At 35.7% G+C, this 12,778-nt stretch overlaps 1 protein-coding gene across 2 annotated transcripts in view; it reads left to right on the top strand.

Annotated features, from left to right (window-relative positions):
- The window catches only part of LOC105152977 (PTB domain-containing engulfment adapter protein 1), a 35,302-nt gene extending 23,080 nt beyond the window's left edge, over window positions 1-12,222 (top strand). For both annotated transcript variants that reach the window (XM_011067559.2, XM_011067557.2), the window contains exons 2-9: window positions 6,096-6,206; window positions 6,313-6,380; window positions 9,132-9,314; window positions 9,434-9,760; window positions 9,869-10,080; window positions 10,149-10,360; window positions 10,437-10,663; window positions 10,733-12,222. In XM_011067559.2, the coding sequence (XP_011065861.1) occupies window positions 6,134-6,206; window positions 6,313-6,380; window positions 9,132-9,314; window positions 9,434-9,760; window positions 9,869-10,080; window positions 10,149-10,360; window positions 10,437-10,663; window positions 10,733-10,807 (1,377 nt within the window). In that variant the 5' untranslated portion in view covers window positions 6,096-6,133 and the 3' untranslated portion in view covers window positions 10,808-12,222. The remainder of the gene's footprint in view (window positions 1-6,095; window positions 6,207-6,312; window positions 6,381-9,131; window positions 9,315-9,433; window positions 9,761-9,868; window positions 10,081-10,148; window positions 10,361-10,436; window positions 10,664-10,732) is intronic.
- The last annotated feature ends 556 nt before the right edge of the window (window positions 12,223-12,778 follow it).

Raw genomic sequence — 12,778 nt, forward strand, 5'->3', positions numbered from 1 at the left:
TTTTCTTTGTGTTTCCGGCGAGTGGCGTCGAATAGAGGATCCTTTCATTCGTGCGTCAAGACACGATCGCCTCACGTTCCCTGACACGAGGAATTTCGATGTGCTCTCGATGAGTCCGTACGAACGTCGCTCCCTACGTTCGTGAAAGGACCGCTATCTATTTGCTTCGTTGTACGTGTCATGCATGTAAAATACGGTAACGCGCGTGACACGTGGTAGTCGTAATATCTTTTGTTGGTCCCCGCGACGAATGATTGAACGCTTCCGGGGGTAAAACTAGAGACTAGAGACCCTCTAAAAGTCTGAATGTGAGAAAGCCACTTTTGATTGCCATTTAACAATTCCTAGCAAAGAAAGAGAGAAAAATAGATAAAAAAAAAAACGAATGAGAAAGAAAAAGAAATAGTAAATGCACGTCTTCCTCTCTCAAAGATTTTCATTAAAACTACTATCCTGCATACCAAGCTGCGATTTGCGTCTAGATTCTTTTATTGAGGATCTCTCCCTAAATAAAACGAACGTTGACCATGGAAATAATTTACATTTCTTTTTAAACCTATGAATAGTTTATTCACAGATTTGTTCGGCGAGAATAGAAAAAAAAAAACATTCGTCTATGTATACGAAGTGTGTAGCGCTGTACGAAGCTCGTCGCGCTATTAATAGATAATTACGTGTCGAGGAAACTCAACTAATCGCCGTTCTCGATTATTGCCTAATTGTGGCACGCCGATACCTTGGCTTGGCGCAGAAACCGATACTTTCTATCCTTCTTATCGTGAAACGTCACGGATAATCTACTCGCGGCGGATGTAGGCGCCCGCGAGACATGCCTCTCGTGTGCGATCTTGGTTTCGCGAAGTTGCTATCGCGCCAATGCGCGGTCGTGCATGACGACGGCGTGAGGGTTCTACTTTCTTCGACGGCTTGTCTAGAATCGGGCCTCGTCGCACGTTAACGTACGCAACTCACGCGGGTAACACGCGCGTCACACAACAGCCGGGGCTTATGCATTTAATAAACGCAGCCGAGTTCGCTTTCGCGTAATAAATTGTAAAGCAACTTTTCCTGCTGCGAGCTGAATCTTGTAACGGCACATCTTTGCGTTATGAAAGCTCCTCGAATACCACAACCGTGCAACTTTCACGGTTCCCACAGGGGAACTTGAAGCGCTTGCGAGGAACTTGACGATCGTGTCAATTAGAGATAGTTGCAACATGTAGCATTGATGGAAAAAATATGTATAGGAAAACAGTGATGCGGGGGATCCAGAGGAAAAAGAGGAAACAACTGTTTATTATGTACGTATTATAACGTATCGGAAGTATTTATTAGGGAAGGGTCGACACGTGTCAACATGCACACGTGCAGTTTTCTATCTTATTATTAACGAATACATGTATAAATATTAAACATAGATTTTGCTTTTGATCCTGTTGTAAGTGCAGAGTGCATGAAAGTTCATTTGTTACACGCGCAATGTGAAATACTGTTATGTTACTGTGGCACACTGCTATTCGTTATTTCACTGAGGAAAAAATACTAAATTTTAATTATAATAAATATTTATTTGAAAAGTGCCAACAAACTTTATTTATAATAAATAAGTATTTCAATAAAAAGAAATGAGTTGAATCCAAATTAATAGTTTTTGTATTCAATAAATTTGTTTGAATATAAATATTTATTAAATATATGTTTATTGGTTATTACAAGAACCATTAATTCAACTCATTTCTTTTTAGTAAATATTTATTTATTACAAGTAAAACTTTGTTGGCACTGTTCAAATAAATATTTATTAAAACTTAGTATTTTTTTTATATTAACAGATTTATTAAAATTTAATATATTCTCTTAGTAACATTTTAATATTAATACTGTCTAATATTTTTAGCAGTAATCGCTCGACTAATTAATTATCCATTTCTTATTTTATCAATCCTTTCCTCAAACATTTTATGAAACACTTGCTTTGACTTAAATTACATTACATTAATTGATTTAATAACACATACTCGCTTATATCTTATATTTTTCTTTTTCGCCATATACCTACAATGTAATCTTATATAATTGAATACACATAGTTATTATTATGAATGTATATTTAATCATCAAGGACTCGTGATTACTACTTTTACTTGTTGATTACGATCAGCGGAAAAATGCCGGTTTAATTGTTTCATAACTACTATTGTCCGTCGCGAATCGTAATCGCGATGCACTCGGCGACTGCGAGAAAAAACACGCGAAGAGATGAGGAACGGGGGCGTTTGATGGCAGTTTGATGTATCGCACACCGGAGAAAGAGAGCGGCACAGATCCGCGCCATGATCCGTTCGCACGGACCGGGCAACCTCTTTGCGCTTACGTGGGAGGAATAGGAAGTCGTGCATTAAATCCGAACCTCCACCTTTCAGCGCTTAAACGCCTCTCAAATGGCACCAGGCACGGCCGCTGGACACCGGCCGTCCCGTCGTCCACTTCGTCCACTTCGAGCGTACAAAAGCGATTGCGCCCATTTCCGAGTGGACCGCGACGAGTCGATCTCGTCGAAGACCTCGACCTGTTCTCGTCCTCCCGAGATACTCGCGATTTACCCGCGATTTACATTTCAAAATGTGATTATCCTTGAATGCGTGTTGTTGATGTGACATTAATATCGTATGACTGACGGTTGATCACGGCATGCTCACAATCAGGTGTCAGAGATGCTCGAGACTAACTTGATAAAATACTCGTTAATTATTCATTGCGATATTCCTGCGTACTAGTGTTAATAGACATTAATACTGGTAAAAGAATTCGTGTGATCTTTATGCTATTGACTCATTATGTATTTTTATCTTAGGCTTTTTATTTTTTATTTTATATTCAGAATTTTTTTTGTCGAAAACGAATATTGATCTGATAATTTCACAGTCATAATTAATTACATTTACAATTATTGGAATTTATATAACGCAAAATTAATCGAACGAAAATTATTATTAGAAAATTAGTGATTTTATTACTTTGAGTATTTTTCTTTCTTTCGTCTTCTTTATACGATTCCGTTAAATTTAATCTAGCACAGTCATCGTCTTTAAATACAGACCAGCACAACGAAAGTGGAAATAAAGTAAGAAATTAACAGTATAACAAATACTTAAATTCTTGTCTTATTCGTGTTAGTGGCTACGCCAGCTTAACAAACATATCCGAGAACGTCTCGGCGAGCTCTTGGACTTTCTCGCTCGCGCGTATCGAGCGGAAAGATTCCAGTCTCGGCCGCTCACTTGTAATTGCGTTCATTGCCGAATTAACTGCAAACGTCAGACGGTCTCATTCACGCGAATGAAAAATATTCTATTCCCAGGCTGTCTTCACGTTCAGATGCGGCTGTAGGTGGTATCGGAATTCCGGATGGATCGGAACGGATGGATCCTCGGGAGACTGCATTCCTCTTTTGTTCGAGGAAAGTGTATGTAGATAAGCCGTTTAATCTCGCGCAAACGCGCCTACGCACCGTGAAATTACGCAGTCAAATTGACATTGCGCGCAAAAAGATATTCAAATATTTCCGCGGGCATAAATTTCTGGAGTTACCTGAGATAAGTTTAAAAATCCTCGCATATTGATGTATAGTCAGCTTAATTAAATAAACATTAACTACGTTCTTCGTCTCAGTATTTTTTGTTCTTCAAATAAGCTAATTCTAGTCTTTCTCAAATTTTTAACATATTCTGAAAGAACGATTTTTTGCTAAAGTATCTAATTAATTAAATACAGATCCAAAAAAAATTTTGTTGGACTATTTTAAATAAATTCCTAGAAATCTAAATGTGATGAGCGATGCTGCAAAAAATTTGGCATTCTAGCAATCGGTTTGAGTATTTTGCGTATTATTTTGATCCAGCAAAGTTATTTTCAGATTCGTAGCTAAAGTTTTTAAGACATTTCAGTAAAATCGTCCTTTCCATGAACTAATTGATATTAACATAAAAATATTTCACTCAGGAGTAATTCAAGATAATTGATACACGTCATCAATTGAATTGTCGCGTATAAGATCAGTAATAGAATGCAGATTTGCGGAATAAAAATATGGATATAAGAATCAGTGAGAGATGTATACGCAACAAAACGTGCTATATAACGTAACATATCGACATAACCGATCGCACTTTATCTGATGTCTCTATTTGCGCATACTTGATCCAATTGGATACTTAATGTTTCGAAGTCTGAGGTGGTGTCATACTCAAGATGATGAAACGCGAAAGGATTTAGCCTTCGTCTTCAAGGCTGACCACTGGTACTCCGCGAACAATCGTCTATGCTTTAAGTGGATTTCACACGGTTCTGTGTGTCCATGGCACCTACGAGAAACAATAGACCTAATGAGATCCTTCATTTATTTTTAAATTATCATAATAATCATTTCTCGAGAAAGAAGAAAAATATATCACGGGAGACATTCAGGAGCGACAGATAAACACTTCGAGCGTGAGAGAAAACTTGATTTGTATATACATGTGCGTGTTAACACGCATGTAATTGACCTGATTTTCTATGAATATACATAAGCTTCGTTACGTCAAAAGATTCAATCGCGTTCTTCAGATAGGAATGATAAAGAGAACTGGATCTCACGCGGGTGGGAGGAGAGAAATGACGGGAGACGTCGAACAAAGATTTCGCGACTGCAATCGTTTCCAATGAGAGAGCAAGGAGAGGACAGAATGCACGCTCTCGTTGCATTCTCTCTCAGGGCCGCGTCAATCTAGAACTGTAATTCATAGCAGTGCGATTAAAATTGTGTCTAATATAATAACATAATGTTACAATTATAATTGTTGCAAAATGTACAGTAGGTTGTAATAATGTTTGTTATGAAATAACATCAATTTTATATTTATATTTCATATACAGGGTGTATGTGAAATAACGCCCACTAATCACGTAGTGCTATTCCTAACAAAAAAACTGAGTCGAAAAATCCTCTACCATTTTGCAATTTTTGCAATTTTTTTAGTTACCCAATGAGCAAAAGGTCTAAAATCAACGTATAAGGCAACTTTAAGGTATCTTTAAGAGTTCTTTAAGAAATATCTTCAAAATATTTCATAAGTAATACTGAAAGATATCTTAAAATTGTCTTATATATCGATTTTATCATTTAATCGGCAATCTTTAGAAATTAGTATCTCGTTATCTATTACCAAAATTGCAAAATGATGGAAGACTTTTTGACTCAGTTTTTTTATTAAGAATAGCACTGTATGATTAGTGAGTGTTATTTCAGATACACCCTGTATAAATTTAATATGTAGAACGTGCATTACTGGAGATTAGATTAATTACTTATATCGAAATTACAAGATGAGAATTTATTTAAAAAATTTTTATCTATAAATTATACATATATTACAAATTTGCATGGATACTGTTTGATACATTTCTGCTCTTTTATAACAAAACGAGACCACTCTTTGGTCACGAGCTCTCGTTGACCACGGTGATACACGTGATAGTTTCTGCGTCGCAAGGAGCTTTAAGTGCGTAGTTAGAGAATGATTTTCGAGGCACAAATAAAGGCGAAGGCGGTGCGCGTGATGATGGAAATAGGAAGAGAATGGTAACCTGGATAGAGTCCAAAACTCACGTTCCACCTCATAAAATGTCGAGGGAAAGGAAAAATTACCGCTGGCGTTGGCTTTTGACGTTTGACCAGCAGTCCCCTTGAAATCTTCATAAACAGTCATTCTCTATAAGCCTTTCACTGTCACGAACAGCGAAAGAATAGTACTCGTATATACGTTTAAAATTATATTTATGAGAGTCATATTTTTTTAGAACCGGAAAGAGAAGTTAAATACAGTATATTAAATCTAATTATTAAAACCTAATATAGAAAACAATTTTTAGTTGCTAATTTTATGTATATTTTAAATATTCAGAAAATTTAATTACTTTAATTTATATAGGTATATTTAAACTATTCTACGTTCAGAAATAATGTAATTTTATTATATTGTGCGCTATTTACGAATTGAAAATGTAATTCTTCGATATGCTAATTTAGCGATTCGTCGGAACTTGTGTTGCAGAGGGGTCTGAGAGTCGGTTGTAATCAGAGGCCGACAACATGAGGAACTCGACATTACTGAAATGGGCGCAGAATTCGGCGAATAATAAAAATCAGCCGAGCAAAAATGGAGGTGAGTAACCTGACTCTCCAGTGTATCGCGACTAGTATTAGCAAATATGGTTCGCCGCTGTTATGGTAAAGGTTGAAAACCATCCCGACAACTCTCCTGTTCACAGGAACAAGTAGAAACTGGATACACCCACCGGATGCGCTCCAAAAAGGACACATCGCCTACCTAGTCAAGGTATTGTACGATTTCTATACTGCGAGGATTTCTTCGTATTAGGATAACACGTTGTCTTATAAAGGTATTATTTATGTCCTGAATTTTTTTCACGAAGAACTGTAACGATTGCTTTTGCAAATTACTATTTGCATTGAAATTTGTATCAAAAAATTCGGAGTAATGATTTTTATAAAACAATGAAAGAATCTTGAATCTTTACAGGACGGAAAAGTTACTGTATATGTTGCATTAAAATAGTATTTTAAGTCAAAAAATATAATGAACTAATGAGTTACAACAAATCTTACTTAAGAAAAGCTGTAAGATTTAAAAAATAAGATAGATCTCTACTCTCTAAAGATTAATCTTAACAAATGATTTATTAAGATTCCATTTTAAAAGGATGTTGTTAATACCCTTGATTATTGATACGAAACTTGCGTATGCACGTTGATGGAGGTCGCGACATCGCGGGATTAACAACAACGAAGCTACGAGTATCATCGTTAGCACCGTTTCTCGGTATCTCGAAACTGACGGAATGAAAGGTCGAGGTCGTCGCGACGCGTATCGTCGATCCTATTTTTTCCGCTTTTAATTTTATCTCCGGTACACTCATCGAGTTCGTAAATTCACCGAGCAGAATATCCATTATGCTTTCGTGGAATTTGTCGACGTGCGTTCGCCTAGTTACCTTCCGTTGCTAACGAGCGTAATTAAGCTAAGTTGATTATTTCGTTGGGTGGAACGCCGAGGCATCGTGTACGGCCTGGGAAAAGCCGGAGAAATTGCTGGCAACTATTAAGCAATAAGCGGAAGAGTAATGGAAATAGAGGCAGTTGATTGAGAACAAAGACATTCTTCATTATTTTATTGTTTCTAGAAAAAAAATATGTTTCAATTAATTGAATTTTAATGCCCTACAGTAGACAAATTATTATATTTATTTGAACCAAAATTTATTAGAAAGCAGATTCATAGAAATATAAGAATTTCCGATAATTAATTAGTAAAAATTCAATATTTCCTGTAACAAAGGAAGAAATCGTAAGTCTGGAAACGAAAGGCTCAGATGTCTCGTAAAGATACTCAGGTTGAATCTAACGATGGGAGGAGTTTAACGTTCGGTTGTTAAAAGGTGGAAATAATCGTGTAAAAACTGAAAGTAACTCGCAACTTACACTTTCTAGCCGATTGTGGAATCTCATTATTTTTTAATGACTTGCACAGAAATAGAAAAAAAGATCCTAGTCTCGAAGCGTTCATTCATTTCGCGTCACCCGGAAAAAGTGTGCAACTTGCAACCGCTTACCTTTCGTTTCGAACTGTTACCTGCACGTACGTAAGTTTCCTCGTGAATACGAATACCGGCATATCGCAGATGAATTGTTCGAGACGCTGAGACCTCAACCGGCGCGTCGCCACGAGTTCGTTGAACTTCGAAACTTTGCGAGCGGCCAGATTTCACTATCTCACGAATGAAACGAGTGTCGTGTCGTCACCACTAAATACGAAACAGCGAAATTGATGTCCAGACATGCCTTTTTCTCTAACCGGATTAGGTTTCTGCGATCCTGTTCTCTCTGTATTTTTTTTGGAAGATATTCTACTGAAGAAAAATTTCTTCACGTGTATAATATATCTAATATATCTTAATTGACTGGAGAATTTAATTTCTCATTAGGTTAAGAGAAAAAAAAACATAAATCTGAATTTTTTAATTAAGAATAGTTTTTTAAAAATTTAGCAATTTTTATGTGAATTTTTTATAATTCTGAAAGAGTTAAAATTTTATACTTTTGTTACATAAGTGGAAAATAAAATGGAAAATGCGATCAGATTCAATGCGTAAGTGATCGGGATACAATTCCGTCATTCAAGAAGATGTGTAATTTGATCGGAGATATAAAAGTATCCAAAGATCATTAAGCTACGCAGTGAAACGTCATAGTAACACGATAATATCGCGCAATTTGTCAGTGTTACGTTTATCGCGTCGTTCGTATAAGATTAAAGTGCATAAATATTTTATCGGGAGGAAGGAATGCAGCGTAAATTTCCGTTAGATGTGCGTCTTATTTCCAAATGTCATTACGAAATGTCTCATTTCTTTTCGGTTTGTGAAATGTAACAGTGATTGCAAGCAGTTCCATTAATTATCGATTAGGATTTCTCTGCCGATGTATTATTATTATTATTATTATTATTATTATTATTATTATTATTATTATTATTATTATTATTATTATTATTATGTATATCCAATTTCCTTTCTCGCTTTCTGCGAGTTGCAATAAAGGTCATAATCAATATTTTCATTTTTTGTCAGTAATTTCTTTTCCTGTAATCTACGTACTATAATCTTTCTTGATAAATAAATTTTTTAAAGATATCCGGAACTCTTAGTTGTTTTGGTTACGTAAAAGATTTAAATATACATGCAGCTACTTATCTGTAAGTAGTTAGACAACTATTCTTTTGGAAATTACCTTGACGAGAGATGTCGTGCGCTGCTAATTTACAAATGTATGCGGAAAATTTGCAAGGATTACAATGCAAAAATATGCAGAGTGCGAAGGAATGCGCTAAGAAAAGACCGTCATTAATAATAAGTACATTTGTACCGTGTTTTTAACGTGAATTTTTTTTAGATGCGTCACAGTATTTCCCATGCTGCGTCGATTTTTTTTTCTGTTTTTGTACAACAATTATTGCGCATACTGATTTCTTTTTTGTCGTCATCTCTCTATTAACGACTTAATATTTTAGTATTTGGGCAGCACAGAGGTGGACCAACCCAAAGGCATCGAGGTCGTTAAGGAGGCGATTTGCAAATTGAAATTCAATCAGCAACTCAAGAAGAGCGAAGGCACGAAAACTCCGAAGGTCGAACTCACTATAAGCATCGATGGCGTGGCGATACAAGAACCGAAAACGAAAACGACGCCTAAGGTTGGTGCCAGTTGTCGACGTGAAGAATTAACTTTTATGCGACAATTACTTTCCGTATTCACGCTCGTATCCAAGGCTTGATTACTTGGACATCGTTTGATCGAAGGTTATTCTTGCAGCGAATTATGCATCAGTATCCGTTACATAGAATTTCATACTGCGCCGACGATAAAGGAGAGAAGAAGTTCTTCAGTTTTATCGCGAAGGAAGAAGACGCGGAGAGGCATACATGCTTCGTTTTCGTCAGCGACAAACTAGCCGAGGAGATCACGCTGACCATCGGTCAAGCCTTCGATCTCGCCTACAGGAGGTTCCTGGAAACATCCGGCAAGGATCTAGAGACGCAACGACGTTGTATGGTGCTGCAGCAGAAAATAAAACGACTTGAACATGAGAACAACGTTTATCGGCAACGATTGCAAGATGTGGCGGCTATTAAAGGCTCGGTTTGTTAGAAAAACATATTTGAAACTTATTTTTTTATAAGATTCTTGACGTAATATGATGTAATGATTATTTCGATCTTTCTCAATTATGTTTTTGTTTTCATTTAGGCGGATGTGTCGGCATACCTATCGCAGCATAATATACCCGATATTCTTCACGTACCTGGAGCTCCTACGGATTCATCACAGGTCAATGGTACGACTAGCAAGCCATTGTTGAATATGAGTGACAGTAACGGAAATACGTCTAATGGACCTCAGCAACCGCCACCAGTTCCGCCGAGAAGTTTCGAGACGAATTTCGACGATGATTTCATGGGGTATGGTCAACAATCACTGTAAATTTCATCAACTTCTGTTTTCTTAATTTCATTTTTATTTTTTATAGGAATGAGCCGACACCAATGCCGTCGGTTGGCACCAAATTGGAAGGGCTGTTGATGGACGAGTTTGAGGAAGATTTCAACCCAAGAGCTTATGAGACTGCAGCTAATGGTCTTGCTAATCATCAATCAAATAATCCGCTTCTTAATGGTCAGATATCTTCGGGATCAAACTTCTTCTCACAATCTAACGGCACAATCAGTCCTCCGCCCCTGCGTAAGTATATGTATAATTTATGGACATTAATTAACTTATGATGTATGCATTGAGAACATTGTTTTTTTCTTTCCAGTGGCACCACCACCAAAGACGAAAGACTCGAGACGTCAAAACGGAGTCAAGGAAGATCTATTTGGTAGCATTCCTTTCAATCCTACGCCAACTTTAAATATGAAGAATGAATTTAAGGATCCGTTCGAAATGGGAGAATTCGGAGCTTCGACTATGACATCTAATCCTAGCCAACAAGAATTGGAAAATGCTATCGGTCTACTGGATAAGAAGCTGCTGGAAATGAAGGTGAAACATGCAGTCCTTACTTTTTAATTGGTTCTTTAAATAGGTTACAACATGATGAAAAATTTTCAGGATGGCTTTAGTAGAGGGCTGTGCATTGGAACTGATGACTTTTCTTTGGAGAGCTTGGACCCACTGCGAAATTAGGCTCGTTAATCGGATTAGAAGCTACGAGTATTTGAACGAAAATTTTTATTAGTGCTCTAGGAGTACGATATACCAATTAACGGATAAAGCAATTAGGGATTATGTCCGTGTAAAACCAAAATTAGTCAATTATTACTATTATCCTATTCGTATATTTATGATCATGTTCGATATTTATGGTACACATATGTGAAATAATTCTATAAGCGTGTATCCTACACTCTCTGGTAATCTACGCTATTCTATCCATTGCTTTAGAATTTGGGTCCAATCCGAACAGCGTACCGAAAATACGTTATGATGAGTCAATGAGACGAGATCTCAAGTCGACCGTTAGAGTGGAATGAGATATTATTCTAATCAAGACAACATTAATTATTTAGACGAGAATTTGTTATATACATATATACTTAAAAAAATCTTATCGTGAATCTCATATCGACGATGGTATGCTTGCGTCTTTCATATTTTTTAACGAGATTGAAAAAGAACTAATGAATGCAAAGAACTAATGTTATAATTCTTAGCCACTAAATCGGAGAATTGGACGGCCGAGTAATTTCTTACACTCTAAAGCTATAAGCTATAAGCTATAAAGCTAAGAAGGGAATGCCAAGTGTTCCTTTCTGATTTTAATAAGCTTTAAATATGTAAAATATAGATAAAAAATAAGAGGATTTTTTTATAAACGTTGAGCCGCATGATAAAAGAGTGAAGTTCCCTTGAAAGAAACTGATTGGTTTATATATATATTGGTATATATATTGATATATATATTGGTTTACATATTTTTATAAAAAAATATGTGTCTATTTATATATTTTAATATATCCAAAGTTTATTAAAATTGGAAGGGACACTCTTAATTTTGTATTATCTTGTAAGAAAAGTTGATAATATATTGTATATTTTACACTCGGCCTAGTATAATTTAAATTCGTCACATTTTTCAATCATCTGTTGGAAAATAAGTTATTAGGTGAAAAAAGAAACGAAAAAAAGCGGAGCACTAACCGTTGTAACGATTAGAAGTCACACTAATAATGAACGCATAGCTTTTATAGTCTGTCGATTGAACTCATACACTCAGCATATCCTCTTTGTTTGGTCTATCGTACTTTTCTTTTGACGCGCGAATATAAGCGGAAGGAGAAAAAGTTTAATTGTAAGAGAGCATAAGAACTTCTGATTGTAGAGTTTACGATAATCTCTACGATCCGACCAAACGTAAAACGAGTTCACGTTTATTGCTATATAAAGAGGATTAGTAATTATGTACATATGAAATATTATTGTTGCTATATTGTTTAAGAATCATAGTTAAGAATATAGCATATGGATTATTTCAACTGAAATGTTGAACATCCAATACGTCTTCCTTATACTCTGTATATTAAATCTCGAAATAATCTGAAGTTGTGCAATCATCTCGTCGATAATATCACACGGTACTGTTCCCGACGCTTTTATGACTGAAATGTCATAAACAAAATAGCTGTCAGTTCCAACCATGATCCCAACTTTTAAAAATTAATTTGTTTTTAATCATCCAAATTCCCTCCAAATTATATTTTCACTTTCTTTAAAATTGCATACGATGGCATTCCTAAGACTTTCTTTTCTTGTTTTCTACATAATTTTGATCAGCAATGTCACGTTATATCGAAGTGCAGATAACAACGGTAAAGAAATATAATGCGAGTTAAATATCTCAAAATATTAATGAAATATATAAAAAAATATATTTTTAAAGAAAATGTAATGGATGGCACGGACTACGCTCTTAAAAAATCACATCACTATTCAGTTATCGAGAAGAATTTTTTAGAAGAATCGCAAGATGAGGTCTAAATTCAAAATACATCTTCTTTTACATAAATATAAGTGATACATATTGTGTTTATATACAGGAAAGAAGGATAGAATCACCTCTACAAGATGCTTTGAAGATTGCAAAACATTACATAGAAC

Source organism: Acromyrmex echinatior, chromosome 10, assembly GCF_024713525.1.
Source record: "Acromyrmex echinatior isolate Ae372 chromosome 10, ASM2471352v2, whole genome shotgun sequence".
In the NCBI taxonomy this organism is placed as follows: Eukaryota; Metazoa; Arthropoda; class Insecta; order Hymenoptera; family Formicidae; genus Acromyrmex; species Acromyrmex echinatior.